This window comes from Camelus bactrianus, chromosome 7 (assembly GCF_048773025.1).
Source record: "Camelus bactrianus isolate YW-2024 breed Bactrian camel chromosome 7, ASM4877302v1, whole genome shotgun sequence".
Lineage (NCBI taxonomy): Eukaryota > Metazoa > Chordata > Mammalia > Artiodactyla > Camelidae > Camelus > Camelus bactrianus.
Window position 1 is genome coordinate 26,133,793 of NC_133545.1, and position 22,317 is coordinate 26,156,109.

A 22,317-nucleotide genomic window follows, 5' to 3' on the forward strand; every position below is an offset into this window, starting at 1 on the left:
CTGAGGTGTCCGTCCCCGTCCCCCCCCAGGTTCCTACAAGTCATCTGTTCTCTGACTAGATAAGCGGCTTAACCTCTTTAGAGCCCCGCCGAAAACTGAAGGTTTGAAACTAAATACCAGAAGTCTCTTAAGGATGCATAATCACCAGGAAGAGTTATCTTCTGTTCACATGCTTTGAGGGCAGGTTTTCCCTCGGTAGTTCCCTCACTTAGGGAGCTCGGGGACAGGGCAGGTTCAGACACACCCTCCTCTCAGGAGCTTTTGTGGTCCGGGCGAGGAGATGGGCCCGATGCTAAAGGCGGCTTCCTTAAATGTTAATATTGGTGGAATACTTAGAAACGTCATGACAGTTACTTAGTTAATGTAATATGTACTCTCCAAACCAGACTCAATCTAGGGAGGAGTGCTCATTCTAGACCTAATAAGTTTGCCTTTCTTTTCATTTTAGGAGCTTATTTAATGAAAAGTGCCACAGACTGAAAAACCAAACATGAGGGTAGCAGGTAAGATACTTAAGTCAGTAGAAATAATTTTGCTTTTTGTGTAACCTGTTTGTTTAGTAATGACTGAATGAGAGAATGAATAATCATTTTCTGTATTGAGCGTGAGCTGAATATGACAGAGTAAATCATTATTTAGTCTTTTTGCTTTTTAATGTAGTTGGACACAAATTGGACACTTAGTGAGTTTTGCATAGGTTTTTTTGGACACTTGTTGAAATTATTTATGCTAAATATTTTGAGTTATGGTTTTTAATGTTTATGTCCTTATACATAATTTATACATTAAGCTTGTTTGCCTAACAATAGATACGTCCATATAAAGAACAATTTGGACAATTTAGAGAGACTGATTTTTGTTTATGCTGAGTTCTAGCTTGTTGAGAAAAATAAGTTTTGAAGTTTAAAAGCCTAAATCTTTCCTATGTGTGCACTCAAATTAAAACTAGTGTATGTAAAGGATTCCGTAAAATGAGTTTTGCTTAAATGACTCTTGTATTTGCTAGTTCAAGTTCAGTTTGTACAAGTGAGGTTACACAAGGACATCTGTTCCTTAGGCAAAAGGCAGATCTTGATCAAAAGGCAGATCCATCAATAACCAGAGAGGCTGAGACCTCTTTCTGTCTATAGTGAAAATAAACGTGGGCCCTCCGTCCACCCCTCCTGCAGCATGGCCATGGCCTAAGAAGAAATGTACACTTTCATGTAGAAATTTCTACTAAGTGTTGTGTGTCTGTCATAGGAGATAACTTGTCATTGCTCAAAATCAAGATAGTCTTTTCTTTTAATTACCATGTTCTCACCAGCAAACAAAATATTCCTAGGGGAACATCTCTAAAAGTATGGTTCTAAAAGGTAAATTAATTAAGCGTGGTGATTTGAAATAATCAAAGCCAAGTTCTTCTTTCTACTACAATTCTACATTTATTCTAGTTGACATTAACTTTGTCATCTAGTCCATTTCTCTGATTCTGACAATTAATTTCAAGGTTAATTGATGGGTAATTATTCACTGAGTGAGCGCTTCTTTTGTATTTGGCACTTTCCTAGTATAGGTCTCAAGGGAACTGCATTTAGTGAAGAAACTGGGAAGACTGGCTATTAGTTTACTGCTTTTGGACTAATGAATCTCTTCTAATTAAAAAAAAAAAGATCCTGCTTGCTCTGGATATCCTTATAGCCATTATTCTCATGGTGAGACATCAGTATCTAGTGTTTGTGCTTATTGGTTTGTGAAAAATGGGGACATACTCAGATTAGTGCAGTCCATGGACGGAGTGGGAACTGTGGTGTGCCGTGGTCAGGCCCCTCCAGTCCGGAAGTGGATGGTGACGGTTCAGGGGAGCCCCTGAAACAGAACTTCCAGAACCCCACCTGATGGAGGCTCTGCCTGTCCCTCTCAGGGACCCTCTGCTTGTCCTGTTACCAATTACTTTCTCCACCTCTAACTTCTCTCTCTCTCTGAGCTTTTATTTCCTCCTCGTTTTGTTTTTGTTTTTGTTTTTGTTTTTGTTTTTTTGATGGTTTCCTAACATTGAATAGGTCTTGGTATAAGACTAAGTTCTGCCACTACCTAGTTTTGTGACCTTAGCCAAGTGATCCAAATTTTTGACTGTGTTCTCCTTATTTGTAAAATGAAAATAGTATCTTGAAAGGCTGGACAAATGAGATTATGCTTATGAAGCAGTTAGCTCCTTAGTAGGCACTGAGTAAACGGTGTGTGTGTGTTTTTATGTTTATGTATGTATTTGTATACATGGTGTATATAGATAGTGTAGTGTAGCCTGAGGTTTAGCTTGCTGTTGAATCTCGTCTACAACTGTTATGTATTATAAACTTGGCATTTTAATCATTTTAATATTTCAGTCTTGAACAACAAAGGTTTCATACGTCTGCTTTAAGGGACAGGGAAAGATGATCACTATTTGCACATGCCCATGATTGCTAGAAAATGAGATTTTTAAGACTATCATGTGATAAATAATCTTCCAACCCTTGATCTTAAATGATCAAGAAGGAATATGCCACCTGTTAACCATTCATCTGTTTAGCAAATACTTGTTAAGAGTATTACTATGTACAGGGCACCCTGCTGGATCCTGTAGGGGAAGAGTTCAAAGCCTAATGGAATTTTACTCTCATGCACTAAAAATGCAGATGACCTGTAGTCATTCTTGAAAACAGGAAGCAGTTTCTGGAGGGTGAGAAGGTAAGACACAGGAAGTGGGGGTGGGGACTGTTTAGTTCATTGTTCAGGCCTCCTCATTGCCATCCCATTTCTACATTCAGAGACTGTTTCTGAGTAGAAATGAGTAGCTGTCAGCATCCTCCACCTCTCTGAGCACCATCAGTTCATTCACTTCCCTCCCTGTAGGATGCAGTCCTGGTCTCTTTAGGTTTATGAATTAGGATGAACACAGTGCATTTTTTTACTCTTTCTTACCGAGTAAGTTGAGTTTTGGCAGTTTCTTCAGAGACAGTGGTAATTTGGTGTTAGCGGAATACTGTGCAAAGCCTGGGCTGTGTCGGGAATGGCGGTCATCCAGACGAATATTAACAGTGTTCCTGAGTGAAAAGTGAGATGGCTCTGAAATTCTAAGAGTAGGAAGATGATGTTTCTTTCCTGCCGTTTTTCATTTCCTTTCCGATCTTGTATTTTTTTTCTTTCTTTGATTTCCTTAGCTGTAGAGAAAAAAGACACGTGGTGATAGATGTTATAATTTGTTACTAGCAGTGCTGTTTCTAAGGCCCTCAGAAACGGTTAAAGATATAACGTATGGAATGCTAAGAGTCTGTCTTCACAGAGCTTACCATGCAACCAGTTACAAGGCATACGTACGTGATGGATACCAGTTAAGTCCTCCAGGAGTGGAGAAGGCCTGTCTTAAACATAGGTATTAAGTATAAGGGGAGATTCTTTGTGGTTCACCACACCAGGAGCACCTCTGTGCTCCAAGAGATACGTTGATTGGTGAGGACAGTAAACCTGTTACATTGCGCTTGAGAATTCCTTGCTGAGTGGACATCCTGGTCTGTTGCCTTACTGTCTGCAGAAGGTCGAGTGTTTGTGTATCATCTCTGTGTCGTATTGCCCTTCATGTTTGAAAAGGATCGGGAACGCATTATCCCATACACTTGGTGGTGGTGTTCCATTAGCTTACACTCCTGTAGTCAGCCAGCAGTTGATAGCAAGTCCCTTTTTTTCAGATGTGATAACTATAGGCAGGTGATTCACGCACTCCTGTGTCTAGGTTGCTAGCCCATCTGATAATTCACTGATCAGGAAAATCCTTTATCTTGATGGATTGTTGATACAGTTTTTGTTGTAACACAAGTAAAATTAAGATCCCCTAAATAAGAAGTAGAAATTTATTAGTCTTAATAGTTTTTTAAATAAACTTACATTTTTCATGGAAGTGTATAGTTAAAGTTCTGTGGGCTCATAAGCTCATACTGAACTCTTTCTGCCCTTTAGGTGCTGCAAAGTTGGTGGTAGCTGTGGCAGTATTTTTACTGACATTCTATGTTATATCGCAAGTATTTGAAATAAAAATGGATGCAAGTTTAGGAAATCTATTTGGTAAGTTTCATTTTTTTTCCCTTTCTTAAATTTTATTTTTGGTGAGATGGTCTTTGAATTTTTAATAGTTATCAACATTGAGTCACGCTGTTTAGTCTATCTAGAAAAGAAAATTTAATTATATTGGTAAGTATGACTCATTAGAATATTCTAAAATAAACAATAGAAAACCTTACAGTTAATTCATTATAAAGCATGAATCTTATATTCAGCATTGAGTATATTTAATGGTGCCTATTTTGTGCATGTGTAGGGACACTAATCATGGCATTCTAAATGCACATTGCAGAGGATGTCACACCCTATTTGAGTTGGCTGCTTGAACACTTGGAATCAAATCTAACTCTCAATTAGCAAGTGGTCAGGAGTTATGACAGTGCATTTTAAGTACCAGTCATAGAAATCCATCTTGCTTTCCTACCCTTATTTTCCTTCTGCAACTCTTTTTTTTCACCACTTTATTTAATGCTATGTTGTAAATATACCATTGTAAGCTGCCTTAACTCAGTTTTAAACAAAATTAAGTTTTTAAGTTAATAAAATAAGTCAATATTTGAAATATTTGAATAGGCTTTGGCTGAGCATTGATTAAAGTACTAAAAAAATTACTCATTGAAAGGTGAGTAACCTAGAAATAGTATTTTGATGCAGGAGGTAGGAATCAGATGAAACAGCTTGGAGATCTCTGGAACAGTGAGTTTTGCTTTCCATAAATTAATATTTGGAAGGGATCCCCAAGACCTAATACACTCCCTCTCGCATCTAGTTTTAAGACTCCCTTCACCAGTGCTTCTCAGTCTCTAAGGTGAAAGGAACCTCCAGGGAATCATGGTAAATGCAGATTCTGAGTTGGTGTCCCTGACGGGGCCTGGGAATCTGCACTCCTAACAGGCCCCCAGGTGGGAAGCTGAGTGTCCTATCTGCTCCATATACTGAGCATCAAGGCTGGAGACGGTTTCGGCGTGTAGCTGTCAATTTCTAAATTTTCATTTCTGTGCATTTCAGGTGACTTTTCTTACAGTGACTACTTACAAGTACTTGTGTCGCACTGAATTCTGTCTTTTATACTCCCAAGTAATTTCAGTCCACTGATCCTGCTTCTACCTGCTGGGGCTTCTTCCACATTAATGATCTCTCAAGTAGTTCAGGAGCTGTCGTACATACTCCCTCAGGGCATCTTTTTATACGTTTTCATCTTACCCAGTTATGAAATCCTCCCTTTGAACCATTCCTCCTAACATACTCGTTATTCTCCTCCTGAGCTATTTTTTGGCACCCAACTTAGAATGAAGAATCCAAGAGAGAGCATAGAGCAGTTACTGCGAAGCGCTGTGAGGCTTCTCTTGACTTCTTCTGGGCTGCATACTTCCGTTACTGCAGAGGGGCCAGCCTGGGGTCCTTGGAGAGCACAGCTGGTTTCAGTGGAATGATGGCGCAGAAAAACCAGGAAAGCATTGAGGACTTGTTCAGTGCTGCTGTGGAAACATCGTGTTGTGACTCTTCTAAGAAAGGTTGATGGTAAGGGAAGAAGGTTATGGGATGTTAGCTTGAGACAGAAGCAAGTGGAACATTTTTTTCTTTTTTGAAGTAATGGCGAGACTTTCACTTGTCTGTAGGCCTTGGGCAAAGAGTCAGTGAATTACAGATCAGTGGGAGGAGAGTGAACAGACAAGAACCAGAGGCTTCTTGAGAGAAGGGAGGCAACAGGACTGTCAGTGCAAACAGGAAAACAACTTTGGAGGAAGGCCCGCTGTTTTCCGAGAGAAGTGGCCGGATGAGGCCACGGGGTTCCCCTGGTTTGGATCATCATCTCTAGGCTGGATTGTTTATTCGGACATCACAGGGATGTGCCTGCGTCTGTATGTCACCTTTGACACCTGCCTGTCTCACCACTCTCAAGAGAGATTCTCTGAAAACTCTTGAACCTTTAGCATTTCTAATCACTGGAGAGTAAAATCTAAACTCTCTGCTTGGGATGGCACTCAAAGCCCCCCGCCTGTCTCTGCCTTTCCACCTGTTCTCCGCCCCCCAGCCCACCTCCCTGTGGGTGCACTCGCTCTGCTCGGGTGCACACGGACTACAGACACAAACCCTGTCCTGTCCTTTCATACCTCAGCCTCGACTCCTGCTGATTGCTCTCCCAGCCGAGTCCTGTAGACAGTGAATGCTGACTGAATGGAAAAATGAATGTAGATAATTGAGGACTAGGATTTTTACACGGGGAGGAAGAGTATTTTCAAAGCTTTCATTTAAAGCTGTATTAGTTGACAAGCCATTGGTCTTCAGCAATGAACAAACTCTAAACTACCTTAACTAGGATTGTTGTCTCTTAAATTTCATTCTGATTTTTCCTGATGTTAGGACCCTGCCAGTTTTTATTGTGTGTGTTTTAGCTGTTTAATGTAGGCATCCTTAGGGCAGATGGTTTACTTTGTTGTCATAACTGAAGTCATACTCTATCTGCAAGACCTCATTGGATTCCAGTTTATTGAATTGGTGAAAATTTAATTTGTGTGATTGCTTTTAATTGTTATTTCAGAATAATTGAGCCAAGATGGAAACATGGTTGTCTTTGCCGTTTGTTTAGCATCTAATTTAATTTACCAAAGGGTAACAAGTTTAACTCAACTGATTAACTCTATAATCAGTGTCTTAAGGAGACCCATGAGATTAACTATGGTTCTTTTGGTGATGAATTTTTCCATTTCTTCATCTTTACTTGATAATTTCTGTAAATTTGAATTTGAGTTGATTACATAGTACTGTTTTAGAAAAATAAGACAAACATTTCTAGAAAGGAAGAATGAAAAATTTTGCCTGCAGTTAATAATTGAAATTACCAAACTAGATTGGGATTTTTTAAACAATTTTTTAACAAAACATTTTATTTCAAGATAATTGTAGATTCACATGCATTTGTAACAAAAAAATGATAATAATTTGGAGAGATCCTGCATAACCTTTTCTCAGTTTCTCATATAAGACCATATGCAGTGTCACACCAGTGTATCAGGGTGGGTACCAGTCTTAGCTATGACTGTGGTTTAACATTTTGTTAGTTTTCAACATCAATACTTAACAACTGGCAAATGTACTGAAAACAGTCAAATTATTTTTTGCATATATTGTAAGTACTTGATGTTTCCTTTAGTTAATTTTTTTACCTTTCAGATTTAAACCATTGAAATAGTATGTGCATAAATTACTTGAGATAGTATTAAAAACTAAAGTACAAGGTAGTTTACCGATTTCTTTAGCCTGACTTATTGAAAGACATTCATTGATGAAATCAAATCAGAAATGTTTATTATTGTTCCTTGAAGTGAAAAGCTGTATTTTTTGAAAGACATTAAAAACTAAAGCTACCAAGGTATTTTCAGGATGGACGTTACAGAAAAGGAGAGGGTTTTGTGCTTGTATATTGTGCCTGTGCTCCACATGTGGAAAACATCCTGTTTTATTTATGAAAATGTATCTGTTTGGCCTCCAGGTGTTAACATTCTCAGAATTGCAGGCCAAATGGAGGGATTTTGCTTTTGAGGAATATTGGATAAAATTAGTTTTAACCTGAAAAGTTTTCCACAAGATGTTTCTTGTTTTCTTTAAGCATCTTTTCCTCTTACTCTTAGACAAATTAAATGGAGGTGATGTTATTTACTTAAAATTAAAAGCCTGATGACTAAGAAAGTTCACCCAGATGATATCCTAATGAAGGTTTTTGAGTAGCATTTGTTATGTATTAATATATCTTAAGTTTTACAAACAACCCATTTTGACCGTTTCAGAAGGCTCGTCCCTGGCTTTCCTTCTGCCTCCTTTTCCTCAGCCACACCCTCCTCTGAGCAGTACTGATGACTGGTGTCTCAGGTTTCTCTCCCCAGCCCTCTCTTCACTTTAAATCCTCCCTTTGCACGGCCTCTTCGCTTGCCAGTTTTCCAGTCTACATCCTCATCCCGGATCTCACTTACAGCTGGCTTCTAGGTTGTCCACCCAGATCTTCTCCAAGTATCTTAAAATGAACAGGTCCAGCAGAGAACTCATCACTCATCCCACACCTCGTCTCCTCCCTAGATGACAAACCCGTTGAGTGCGGAGACAGTGTTTTTGTCGTCTGTCTCGTGTGAATGGATAAATGAACGCTTCCAAAAGCAAATGTCTGAGAGGTAAACTTGATTCCTCCCTTTCCATCACCCCTCCATCTAGTCCATTCCCACGTCCCGCCGGCGTTGCTTCCTTGGTGGTTCTGAGCCTGTCTGCTTCTTTCAGATGCACAGTCATATCTTTGTTCAGGCTACTGCTCTTTTTTAGCAGGATCACTTCTGCAGCATCCTTGCCCTTGTGGCCGTCTTGTCTCGAGTCTTGAACCCTCTGCAGTCTGTTCTCCACTCTGCAGTCAGCAGGGTGGTCCTAAGAGCTCGCTACGCTGGCTTCCTGCTTCTAGCAGGGCTAGTGGTTGTTATACCTGTGATCATGAGACCTCAGACGTTCCCGTTTTGAGGGTGGTGCATCATGAGTTTCGGTGCTAGAATTAGATGTGGCTTTGAGAACTAGCTCTGCCAGTGGCTGATTATGCATAGAACAAGTCCAGTCAGCAAACCTGTCTGTTCTCAGTTTCTTTCTCTTTAAAACAGAGGTGATGAGCAAATCAACCATATATGCAAAAGTACTTTGAGAGTGCCCAGCATATGTGAATGAGCTGTTAACTTACCCCATTCTGATCTCGCTGTCTTCCCCGCGTTTGCCTAGCGTTTGCCTACCGTAAGTTAGGTATACCAGAATTCCTGATTTGAACGCTGTTCTTCTGTAAGCATCTTAACACCGGAGCCTGATGATACGTGTTTATTTATGTCTAAGCGGTACTGAGACTTTCTAATCTTCATGCTGCTAATCACTGGTTGCTGATCACTCTCCGACTTTAATTTTCTCATTTAGAAAAGTGAGAGCGTTGGGCCAGATGATCCCTGGAATTATTCTTCCCTTGTATGACATAATTAAGGAAATTGAAAGAATGAGCCCCAGTAATCCCAGCACCCTGATTCACTAACTGATCATTTTTTGTTTCCTTCAGGCTTTTGTCTTTACCCATGAATATTTTTTATTACTCACAAAAAGTGTGTTTTCTGTATTATTTCATGCGTTAAACTTTTCCCATGTTACTACATTGCCTTTATGACTTCAATGGTTCGTAATATTCTGAGTGTTCTGTAGAGTTAATAACCTTTATTTACTTAGTGATTTCCCTCTTTTTAAACACGTGCATGTTATTTTCAGCTTTAACATTCTGTTCTCTAGTTTGAGTACTGGTTTTACAGGAAATTCGCAGTTATCTAAAATAGTACAGAACGAAAAGCTAAGTGACTATTTATAGTCAAACAGCTGGCAAACACTTATGACACCACATACTTATTAGCCAAATCAGGAACTGGCTGTCCGCAGTACTATTGATGATCTGAATTGCAATCTCTTGGGCTGGGATCCAATGTTAGAGCTTTTAAATAAGGCTCTAAGAGTAGATGGCCAGGTTGAGATCTACTGCATTCAAGTTAAGATTTGATCAGAAAATTCTGGTTTACTTGAACTGATAAATTATAGAACTCTTAGTAATGACTTTATTTTTTTTAACTACACCCAACACATTTCTATTTTAGAGAAATTAAAGTTCCCTGTCACCACCATCCCTCTTCCCACCCCCAAAATCTCCTAGCCTGACCTCTGAGACGGATTTACATGTGTTCTCCAGGGCTTTGTGTGCATGTGTCACAACACCATACAGCAGCAACAACTTTTAAACACTCTAATAGTCACCAAGTATGTATTTAAAGTCATTTGAAGGGAAGTGGAAATACTGTATGATATCACTTATATATGGAATCTAAAAAGGACAAACTGAGAGAGAAGAACAGAATCATGGTTACTAAGAATTGGAGGGAGTGGAGGTAATGGGGAGACATTGCTTGAATGGTACAAACTCCCAATTATAAGATTAACAAGTTTGGGAATGGAATGTACAATGTGGTGATTATAGCTAATAATACGGTATCATATGCTTGAATGTTACTAAGAGAGTAGATCTGAAATGTTCTCACCAAACAAAAAGGAAATGGTAACGTGTGATGGGATGGAGGTGGTAGCTGGTACTACAGTGGTATGGCATCTTACCACTATATATACCACTGTAGTGGTAATCATTTTGCAGTTTACCAATACATCAAATCAACATGTTGTACACCTAAATGTACACAATGTTATGTGTCAACTGTGTCTCAAGAAAGCTGGGAAAAATTTTTTAAATTAATTTTAAAAAGTTAAGCTTGTAGTGTAACTTTCTGATTGGGATTTACATTTATGATAGCTAAAACTAAAACTGTAAAGGTAAAAATAAAATATTCGATCAATAATAAAATACTGCTCTCCGTAATTCCTCTACATAATTGTTTGTAATGAATTATGTAGCTTAAAGTTACTTTCTCACTTTATCTCCATAGTGATATTCATATTTTATTTATTGTATAGTAAGCGATACCTTAAACACATTTTTATAGACCTACCTGTTAGCTTCACTTATGTTTAAAAGTGATACTTGCCAGTAGCCTTACTCCTTTTATAACAGAGATAACTTTGTTTTTCCCCCTTAGCAAGGTCTGCATTGGACGCAGCTGCACGTTGTAAGTATTTCATCTCAGTATTTTCCAGGGGGTTTATTCTGTTTTATCGTAGACATAGGAGGGCTTATATTTAAACAACGAATGTAGTTCAACGTGAGCAAAACTGATTTTGGAAATTATTCTTTCAAGTTATAAGGATGCTATTTGATTGGAGAGCTCAGTATTTTGGTATTTATTTATGATGGATATTTTCTCCCATTGATGTGTTTTAGCTTCAGTATTATATGTACAGAAAGCGTGTAAGGAGAGTCCCTAGTGAGAACTAGTCCTGAGCAGGTACCCAGTGATGCATCAGGCTTTTTACTGTCCATTTGTTGTGTGTACACACACTGGAAATGCAGAGTAACAGTTCAAAACCTTCCCCATCCTGAATTTTTGAAATAAGCCTAAAAATAATTAGATAAAATATATTTACCTTCATCTAGATCATATTACTTGCTTCATTTATGTTAATTATTAGCTTGTTTCTTAAGAAGTTCTGTTTTGGTTTTGTTTTGAGATTCTTTGAAACCCTCAGGAAAAAGAAAAAAAAAACCTAGCATGTATTTTAAGATACGTGTATCTTGGTGTTTTGCATAATGCCCTTTGTGGTTTGAGATATGAAACAAACTGATTACAGAGTCCATTATTATTTTCTTAAAAGAATATTTTTCTTCCCGAAGCTACAAAACCTCCCAGATATAAATGTGGGATCTCAAAAGCTTGTCCTGAGAAGCATTTTGCTTTTAAAATGGCAAGTGGAGCTGCCAATGTGGTGGGACCCAAAATCTGCCTAGAGGACAATGTGTAAGTATTTATCAGTTTGGAAGTATAAGGTGTGCTATTAAATTTCAGCAAATTGAACCTGAATTCCATGGGTCTTTTGAAAATGTATTGGGCATGCTTTTGCCAAAGAACAGTGATTTCCATTTATGTTGTATAGTTTTCGTCCCCACTCATTTAAGGAGTCTTAAAGTTCTTAAATTTCTTACTAAAGCGACATAAGAACGCAGCATTCATGCAGCTTCCTATAAAGAAGAGAGGTTTCCTCTGAGTGAATTCTCTAGATCCTATCTGGTAGTCACAGACACAGGTGGCTATTGGGTTTTGATTCTTAAGTAATAGGGGAAAAGTTAATTTGTTTAAATTACCTCAGGTTAGAAGTCCAGTTCCTCAGTCACACCAGCCACATCTCAAGTGCTCAGTAGCCACATGTGGCTCGTACCTGCCCAAGTGAACAGCGCAGAGAGCGTTTCCATCGCTGCGGGAAGTCCCATTGGACAGCACTGCCCTAGATGATGAACGCTTCATCTTACAGACCAACGTCTTTCCTTCTAAATGTTTGAATGCTGCTTGTTGAAGTGTGCAATTACCCAGTGGTAACCTGAAGTTCGCTGTGGCACAGAACTGCTTGCCACTAAGCTGAATGATTTCTTATTACTGAGATGCTCTACAAAGTATATCTTTTAGGCTTTTCAATCGCCTCCTTCAGTGTTGACTGTCACTTGAAGTGGACTTCCTGTTTCTGAAGTCGCAAACCCAACTTTTAGTTGGTTACTTTTAATCTGGTTTTGCCTGAAATATTAGATCCATGAGCTTATTTAAACTTCATGTAAAATAGTAAATGTGCCATTAATTGGGTAGAATAAAGAATGAGGTAATTTACAGGAAGGAGGAAGCTAGGCAGTTTCTCCCAGCATTTTGTTTGTCTTGTCTTTTTAATGCAGAAGCTCTTACATTTTTATCCTAGCCCCCTTTTCAGTTAGCTATGGGCAGATTATTTAGCCCCTTAGAATAACAATTTTCTTGAAAAAGTAAGGGCTTGAGCCAGGTGATCTGTAAAGTTTCTACTCATTTCCTTTTTTTCCCTCATACTGATGATGATCCCTTGTCCTCTGATTTCTCATAACCGTCTTGCTTTTCTGAACTAAGCAGTAAAGCACTTAGATTTTAAAGCTTGTAGATATTATATAATACCCTTCCCATTACCTGAGAATGTTCTCATTCCTCTTTTTCACCTTATTTGGCTAAAGAGGCTACAAATTTAATTCTGAGGAATAAGTAGAAAGTCGTCTTAGAATACGTAACTCATAATCGACGGTCTTTGGAGACCTCTGCCCCCTTGGAGCATGTAAGTTTCAGTGCACAGAGGAGGAGATCAAACTCATTTTACCAGCAGGTTCTCTATTCACAGATTATATAGGTTGAAAAGAAAAGAGAAGCGTATGTTTGTATGCAGTAGAGTCTGGTAAAGTAAATACAGACTCAGAGCCAGAGGATTTGGTTCTAGGTTGCAGGGCATGTCGTGTAGAATTCATGTTTGTTTCTTTAACCATAGGATTGAGGCAGGCCACCACCTCTCCACCCCCTTTTCAGGAATGATTCTGCCATTCCCATGAGAGGTTAAATAACGGATGGGATTCTATAGCTATGCCTCCAGCCCTGAAACAGTCCTTGAAGAAGGACTGAATAATTGTCCAGGGTTCCCTAGTGGACAAACAGTAGGGACGATGCTCAGTCCAGTACTTTTTCTAGTCTGTTCTTTTTGTGTATTGAAAGTTTTTCCAACAAAAAGTTTAAAGAGTCTGAATTTTCTTAGCATCATTCATTCACTTACTCAACAAGTATTTACTGAGCACAGTCTCTGTTCTCATGGAGCATGCAGTCTAGTGGGAAGATGGATATAAGAAGTAAGTGCAAATGAATGCAGACCGTGGCATGCACCCTGAAGAGTAGCGCTGTGTGGTGACTGCTGATGGGGGTGAGCCAGGTGAGGTCGAGGGGTCCAGCTTTAGACTGAGTGGGTCAAGGAATAGTCTCTCAAGCGATGTTTAATCTGAGGACTAAAGGATAAGAAGGAAGACAGCCAGATGAAGGGTGGGGCAGAAGCATTCTAGACAGAAGAAAGAGCATCCTCGAAGGCCCTAAGGTGGGAAGGAGCTGGAGAGAAGTGAGTGAGGGCTGGGCCATTGGAACTTACAGGCCACGCAGGTGAAGATGAGCTCTTTTCTGAGTGGACTGAGAAGTTGTTGAACATGACGCATCATGAGGTAATTTACATTGAAGAAGCAGCGATCTGACTGCCGTGTAAAAGTGTTAGAAAAGGAGAGCAGATGCAGCGGTGGAGGACCATCACCTGTAGCTGCCACAGCTCTTTGATTCTCCTCTCCCCCACCCCACCCCGCAGCACTGGCAGGAGACATTTTTGCATGTGTACTCACTAAGTTATATAAATAGATACTAAAAAATACATCAGCAGAAATTTTAATATTTTCCTACACATGCTCTGAGCATATGCAAACTCATTTCGGAGACTAGTTCGGATCATTGCTTCTCAGTGGCGGTAATTTTCTCCCCAGGGACACCTGTCAAGGTCTGGAGACATTTTGGGACGTCACAGCTGTGGATGTGCTACTTGTAGAGGCCAGGGATGCTCTTAAACATCCTGCAGTGCACAGGGCAGCCCTTCCACATGAGTCAAGCCTATAATGTCATCATAGACTGAGATTTACAAACCTCAGTACACGTAAAAGATGGCAGTTTAGAGTTGAGGTCATGGCTTTAAGGACAAGTGGCTACCGGCAAGATATATTATGGAGATTGAGACGGATTTCAAACTTCTCATTGATTAGAAATAGAAAATCCTGGGTGTAAACATCATGTCACACCGTACAGGAACTGTGGCTTTTTCCTTTCGTATTAGAGAACCCAGAATTTACGTATGTTCAAGATGTAGCTTTTATTTTAGACATACACCCGTGATTTTAGTTTATATGAAGTTGATGTTAGGAATAATATTTCACCTTTTATTACACTCTTAATGTTTGGTATAGAAATGATACAGAATACTACTCTGAGGGATTTTTTTTCTTTTTTCTCTTTTTTCCCCACATTGAAGTGTCAGGTAGTATTTTGGGCTGTCAGAGCCGAAAGGTAAAAATCACAGATATGATGTAGGTACTCACATAATCATTTAAAATGTAACCATTTAAAAATGTAAAATCCATTCTAAGTTTTAAACAAACGAAAAACCAGCCAGCTGGCTAGATTTGGCCCATAGACTGAAGGTGGCTAACCCCTGCTCTGAACTACTTTTAAGATATAATATCTGGAACATATAATAGACATTTGAAACAAAACTATATTCAAGGATGTAGAATCTATATAGACTACATAGGCATTGTCTTTAGAGTTTTGCCTAGAGGTGTGGCGTGGTGGTGGTGGGGGTACCTGCATATTCATGAAGGATAGAAGGAAATATTGCAGTCATGTTAGTAAGAGTGACTAAGCCTTATACATTTAAAATCTTCAGTGGTTTGTCATTTGCTTGCTGTAGGTTTAAAAATTGATAAGCTACTGCCCTCTTGTGGGAAGCTTATGTCATAGTGTTGCTTTGTTGCCTGTATTCTCTGCCTCGTGGTAGATGCACACACACTCCGAGATGACCTCTACTTGGAGGTGACACCGGGACACTTAATTATTACTATGCCAGGCTAATCGTTGCTACGACTGCTCATATGAATGATTGAGTTCACTTACCCAATACTTTTCTGAAAGGAGCGGAGCAAATGCATTTTGAAACTTCTTTCTTTTGTATAGCAGATTTGTTTGGTTCTTTTATGGCCCCCCTTTCAGGACTGGTCTTACACACACATAAAAAAGGTCTGTACTTTACTACATTGAAATTTTAGAAAATGACAAGTGAAATTTTGAAGGTGGATTTGCAACCAGTACAGGTAAATACTAGTTAAATGCTACTAAGCTTTTACAAATCAAATTTGTATGCTTTTCCTTTTTTAATGGACCTGGGAGTAGAGTGCTTCTTTTTTAACTTATTTTTTAAGTAATTGCAGAAATTGGAGGCAGTTGCAAAGATAGAACAGAGAGGTCCCATGTGCTCTTCACCCAGTTTTCCCCAGGGTTGTGTCTTATATAATTATAGTACAGTATCAGAACAGAAATTGGCATTTGCACGTGTGTGTAGTTCTGTGTCATTTTATCACATGTGTAGATCTCTTTCATACTGCCCTCTTACAGTCACTTCCACCACCGCTGACCTCTGGCAATCACTAGTCTGTTTATCATTTCTGTCATCTTGGTGTTTCAAGAATGTTGTATAAATAGAAAGAATCATACAATATATAACCATTTACAGTGGGATTTTTTTCACTCAGCATAATGCTCTTGAAATATTATTGTGTATTAATAATTTGCTTCTGTTTTATTGCTGAGTAATATTCTATAGTATGGATATACCACAGTTTATCCATCACCTGTTGTCTTCCACCAAACAATTTCAGTGTTTCCAGTTTTTCGTTGTTCCTGATAAGCTGCTATGAAAAATCATTTACAGATTTTTGAATGGATGTACATTTTTATTTCTCTATAATAGAATGCCCAGAAGCTCTGGGTTGTGTGATGTATGTTTAACTTTATAAGAAACTGCCATACATTTTCCAGAGTGACTGCTCCACTTTACCTTCCTACCAGCAACACGTGAGAGATGCAGTTTCTCTGTATGTCTACCAGCATTTGGCATTGTGACTATTTTTTATTTTTGCTGTTCTAATAGGTGTGTACTGATACCACAGTTTTCTCTTATGACTAGTGCTGTTGAATGTCTTTTAATCTGTCTTTTTGCCACCTGTATATTCTCCTCAGTGAAATATCTATTCAAGTCCCTTGTCCACTTTCTAATTGGATCATTTGGTTTTTTACTGCTGAGTTTTGAGTTTTTTAAATATATTCTAGACATGAGTCCTTTGCCAGATACGTGGTTTGTAACTGTTTCCCCCCAGTCTGTAGCTTGTCTTTTCATTCCTCTTAACCAGGGTCTTTTGCAGAACCAAAGTTACTAATTTTGATAAAGTCCAATTTATCGATTTTTTTTTCTTTTTCGGACTGTGCTTTGTTGTTTGTTTATGGATTGATGTCATGTCTAAGAACTCTTCAGCAGGCCCTAGAGTCCAAAGGTTTTTCTGTGTATTATCTTCTAAAATTCTTACAGTTTTATGTGTTCCGTATGATCCATTCTACATTAATTTTTGAATATGTATGAGACTTTTGTATGAGATTTTGTATGTAATTTTTATGTGAGATTCAGGTTTGGGTTCAGTTTTTTGGCCTACGGATATCCACTTCCTTCATTACCATTTGTTGAAATGACTCTCCTTTCTCAATTGACTTGCTTCTCCTCCTTTGTCAAAAAACAAGTTGGCCTTGGTTCCGCTGGTGCACTTCTGGGTTCTCTGTCTGTTCCCTTAGTCTAGACCCGCCACCAACACATTCACATGCCCTTGATGACACTAGTTATGCAGTAGCTCTTAAATGGGATAGAATGACTCCTCCAACTTAATTCTTCTTTTTTCGAAATTATTTTAGCTTCTCTGGTTTCTTTGCCTTTGTATATGACATTTTAGATTAATCTTGCCTCTATGTACAAAAAAATCTTGGTGGGGTTTTGTTAGGAATTTTGTTAAGCCTGTATATTAATTTGGGGAAAACTGACCATCTTTACAAGGTTCAGTCTTTCAGTACATGAGTATGACATGTCTCATTTATTTTTGTCTTTCATATCTTTCATCACCACTTTGTGGCTTTCAACATAAAGTCCCACACATGCTTCATTAGATTTATACCCAAGTATCCTCTACTTTTTTGAGCAATTGTAGATGATGTCGTATTTTCTTTTATTGAAGTATAGATGGCATTGTATTTTTAATTTCAGTTTCTTTGTGTTCATTGTTAGTGCATCGATACACAGTTGATTTTTATATTGATCTTGTATCTTGTAATGTTGCTGAATTAAGTTATTACTTCTGAAACCTCTTGGAAGTTTTTGTAGATTCCTTGAGATTATCCAACTATACAGGTAACACACACACCATCTGCAATTAGGGACCATTTTAGTTTCTTCCTTTCCAATCTGCACGCCTTTATTTCCTTTCCTTGGCAGTTGGCGAGGACCTCCAGTACTGTGTTCAGTAGTCATAGTGCAAGTGGACATGCTTGACTTGTTCCTGGCCTTAGGGGGAACGTGTTGTCCTTCACCGTTAAGTATGATGTTAAGCTGTATTTTTTTGTAGACTAAACTGACTTAGTCATGGTTTATGCTAATTTTTAAAAAATATATTGCTGAATTCCATTTACTAATGTTTTGTTAAGGATTTTTGCCTGTATACTAATGGATCTTATTGGTTTGCTGTTTTCTTGTAGATTTGGATATCATTATTAATATAAAATAAGTTGGGAAGTGTTCCTTTCACTTCTGTCTTTTTAAAGAGTTTGTGTAGAGTTGATGGTAATTCCTTTTAAAAACACCTGGTAGATGTCTCCAGTGAAACTGTCTGAGCTTGGGGATTTTGGGGGTGCGGGGAGTTTATAAACAAATTCAGTATCTTTAAATGACCTCTTTCATGATGGATGAGTTGTGTTGGTTTGTACTCGTTGGGGAGTTGATCCAGCTCATCTGAGTTGTCAGATTTACATGTTTGCATGTGTGGAGTTGTGCAGTGTTCCTTTGTTGTTCTTTCGATGTCTGTGGGGTCTGTAGGGACCTCCCATTTTATTCTTGATATTGGTGATTCGTGTCTTCTCTTTTTTTTTTCCTCTGTCAGTCTTCTTAAAGTTTTGTTAAATTTTATGGACCTTTTCAAAGAGCCTGCCTTTTGTCCCATTGATTTTTTTCCTCTATTTTTCCCTTTTCTGTTTCATTGATTTCTGCTCTTTTTAATTTCTTTCTTTCCACTCGCTTAAGGTTTCTTTCTTTAGATGAGCACTTAGGTTATCAATTTGAGACTTTCTTTCTAAATTTAAGCACTTAGTGCTATAAATTCCTCTCTCAGTACTCTTAGCTATGCCTCACGAGTTTTAATGAATTATATTTTCAGTGTGTTTTTTAAATTTCACTTTGGACTTCCTTGACCCATAGATTATTTGGACGTATACCACTAGGTTTCCAAGTGTGTGGAGATGTTCCTGTTATCTTTCTGTTACTGGCTTCATAGTGGTCGGAGACACATCTGATACGATTTCAATTCTTTTACATTTGTTGAGGTTTACTTTTTGGCCTATGATATCGTCTGTCTTAAATATATGCTCCATGAGGACTTGAAAAGCACGTGTATGCTGCTCTTGTTGGGTGAATGTTCTTTAAATGTCAATTAGATTCGGGTGGTTAAAGCTGCCGTTGAGTTCTTTAGTCTCCACTGTAGTACTAACTGATTGTATGTGTATATAATATCCCTGACTTTTTTTTTTTTTTTTGGCATGGCTTTATTTCTCTGATGTATGTTTATATGCAGTATCTAATTATAAATTTCTCTTGACTTTCCCCCTTCAGTTTAATGAGTGGTGTTAAGAATAATGTTGGAAGAGGAATCAACGTTGCCTTAGTAAATGGTAAGAATCATTGTTTTAGCTTATGGATGTAGTCAGTGGGTGTTTATATGGCCTTAAGTAAAATACACTCTGATCTCAAGAGATCAGGTCAGAAAGAGCTGCACTTGACATTAAAGCCCTCCCTCCCACCCTCCCAAAAAGCCAACTGCACATGGAGACTTGGCATCTCAGTAGTTACAGCATGCTTTCTTGGGAGCATCCAGCTTGCTTTGCAAGGTGTAAGAGCCTCCCATGAGGTTGCCAGGATACAACCACTCTTAACATTAAATTAATGAATTCTTGTTGCACATTTTGGAATCCTAACATAATATGAAGATAGACTGACATGAATGAGGGTGTGTAAAACGACAAAAGTGTGGGGGATGGTTGGATGGGGTGTGGGGACGAATGGAGAGTGGGAGTCAGTTGTAATTTTTCAGTGTCATCCACATTGAGTCCTGAACATCTCAAGCGTTCTTGCAAAATCAAATCCAAAAATATGAGCCCATGAAGAGAGGCCTGCCTAACTGCATGCTCACCTCTCTTCCTGGTACAGTAACCCTGTAAAGCTGTAAGGGCAATGAGAAACCACAGCCACCCTACCCAGTTCATGGTGGAGGAAAATATTTTTTATTTCTTTCATGTGAGATACATTTTTGCGTTTCTACCTTATTCATTTTCTTAAGTATAAAACGTTCTATACATATTTGTCTATTCAATTGATAGCAAAAAGAAAATTCATTTTAAAAGGGAATCAAATATAAAAATTTTTGAAAGATGGCTTTAATGACAAATAGCATGGTTCCATTCATTTTTTTTAAAGGTTTATGTATTGGGGGTAATTTTTAAATAAGAGAAGATGGTTAACACTGAAAGGCTGAAATAAGGCTGAAAAATATCTACCTTTGAATTTGAGTGGTCTGCAGTTAGCGTGAACTTACATTTGCTACTCTTTGGCTTACAAGATTAGTGAGAAAGTCCTTTCCAAAAATTACCCTGTTAGAAAAAATTTTAAGATGCATACAGTTCATATTTTAAGTCTTTCTCAAAATAATTCTTTCTCTGCTAATGAATTCACACTTACCATTGGACAAGATCATTTCTTATACAATGTAGAGTATATTTCAGTTGCCTAATTTGCCATGAATTCAATCTCTTTCAGGAAAAACAGGAGACGTATTAGACACTAGATATTTTGACATGTGGGGAGGAGGTAAGTGTGAATGACATGTAACTGTTCTGTCACCAGCACTGAATCACATCAGTATAATGTAGCCCACTAGTGAGAAAATAATGGTACTATTTTGTGTTAGTTTACTTTGTTTCTCTTACTTTCTGTTTATTAAATGTCCAACTGTATTTAAATGATCAGTCATACTGCACACATTTTGCTTTTTCATAAAAATTGCTGGTGATGTACGATTAAGAGCAATAATATCACAATTAAGACTTTTAAAAATCTGAGTCCTGTTTTCTGCAGAACAACTAATTCAGAGGTTTGGACTCCTAGGTTTCTGTCTGAAATTTTAGAAAAGAATAAGTAATTTGTAGAAAGGCATAACCAATGTAAGCACATTTAACTGACTGAATTGCTTTTTTTACAAATGATTTTTCAGTCTCAAAAATAAATCATGACCAGGATTATTATTCAAGTAGATGAATATTTGAGAGAAGAAGTAGAATTTTCTTTCTGGTCCATTGGACTTAGAGCAATGCACAGATACCTTCCTAATTTGGAAGTTACTCAGGCAGCAGGTGAAATTAGTCACCAGCATCCAGAGAAGGGCCTGGCACCTCGAAGAAGAATGTGCCCAAAAGAAGGTGCTTTCTTCCTCAAGTGTGAGGGAAGCCAGCACTGATTCATCTTTGATTCTTCTCTAAGCTGTTGGTTTGGGAAATTCATCAGCAGGAGGCTGTCTTCTGCACCTCGCCATCCTCATCCCCTTTCTGTGGTCCCTGGAAGCCCGGAGTTGTTAGGCTTCCTGAAATTTGTGCTGTTTTTTGACTACTCAGCTTTTCTGATATTTCTTTAGCTTGTAATGAGATGCCAGGTATTATTTTTTAAATGAGATAGAAGAACTTTTCATAGCTGTCCAAACTGTGTTAACTTAAAATGTGCCATCAGTTTTAGATTCTGACGGCATAATTGGTTCTACCAAAACGTACCACACAGAAACACACTTACAAAACTGTTGTCAAAAATCAGTCATGTGACCAGAAGCTCTGGTCTTTCATCTCAGGCAGGTTGACTACTGCTGAAAATACTCCTTGGGTTAAGACATTATTACAGTTTACTGCCATCTTTACATTTAAATGGAAGTGATTTGTTAGCTGCTCTGTTATATTTTTTTTAAACTGAAAATGCTGTTATTTTAAAATAGAGTTCATTTAGAGAAAATCATTAGAATCTTTGCCGTGGAACAAAACTGAGTAAATTTGAAGTAACCCAGTTTTGAAGGAGTACTAGACTCGGGGGCAGTAAGGACCCTGACGTTATAAAGAGTTCAAGGTGGAACATGTAGTACCTGATCAGACTGACCTCTTTAACATCACCAGTTTATAGTCACAGAAGTGATTTCAGTCCCTGTGAATCTTGGTATCCTCTTCTTCAGAAAAGTATCTATGCAAACAGTTTTACATAAACTCAGGGAGTCCATGAGTCTTTCTCCTGCCCCCCTCCATTTCTTGCTTTAAATCATAAGTCATGCTTTAATGTGATTTTGCTATATATTTTTTTTTCATTTAGCCCCTGGGATGTCAGTACTAAAGACAACACAGGATGAATCAGGATTAGGAAATTTTAAGTTGTTGGGAAAGTTAGTTTTTAACCTGTTCATAAGAAATTAAACCCTCAACCCTTTCTTTTTCTTCAGATGTGGCCCCATTTATTGAGTTTCTGAAGTCCATACAAGATGGAACAATAGTCTTAATGGGAACATACGATGATGGAGCAACCAAGTATGTAAACTTAAAAATTTATTCAACTTTTTTGAGCTACAGTTTATAATAGTATAAGCAATATATTTTCAATGAAAAAATGTATAAAATAGAACAAAGTAATCCAACTTTCAGATAAACACTATTAACATTTCTCTAAATTTTGCTTTCTTCTCTTTGTGTATTGATCATGCATATCTTGTGAAATTAGGCTCACGTTGTAAAGTTAGTTATACTCTTTTATATTCTGTTTTTAACAACTGTAGTTGTGTTTTCT

At 38.1% G+C, this 22,317-nt stretch overlaps 1 protein-coding gene across 1 annotated transcript in view; it reads left to right on the top strand.

The window, feature by feature from the left end:
- Positions 1-22,317, top strand: part of FAM3C (FAM3 metabolism regulating signaling molecule C) — a 45,045-nt gene that overhangs the window by 12,167 nt on the left and 10,561 nt on the right. The window contains exons 2-8 of the mRNA XM_074367159.1: positions 449-503; positions 3,976-4,080; positions 10,716-10,745; positions 11,408-11,531; positions 19,066-19,124; positions 20,266-20,316; positions 21,977-22,061. Of these exons, the coding sequence (XP_074223260.1) occupies positions 491-503; positions 3,976-4,080; positions 10,716-10,745; positions 11,408-11,531; positions 19,066-19,124; positions 20,266-20,316; positions 21,977-22,061 (467 nt within the window). The 5' untranslated portion in view covers positions 449-490. The remainder of the gene's footprint in view (positions 1-448; positions 504-3,975; positions 4,081-10,715; positions 10,746-11,407; positions 11,532-19,065; positions 19,125-20,265; positions 20,317-21,976; positions 22,062-22,317) is intronic.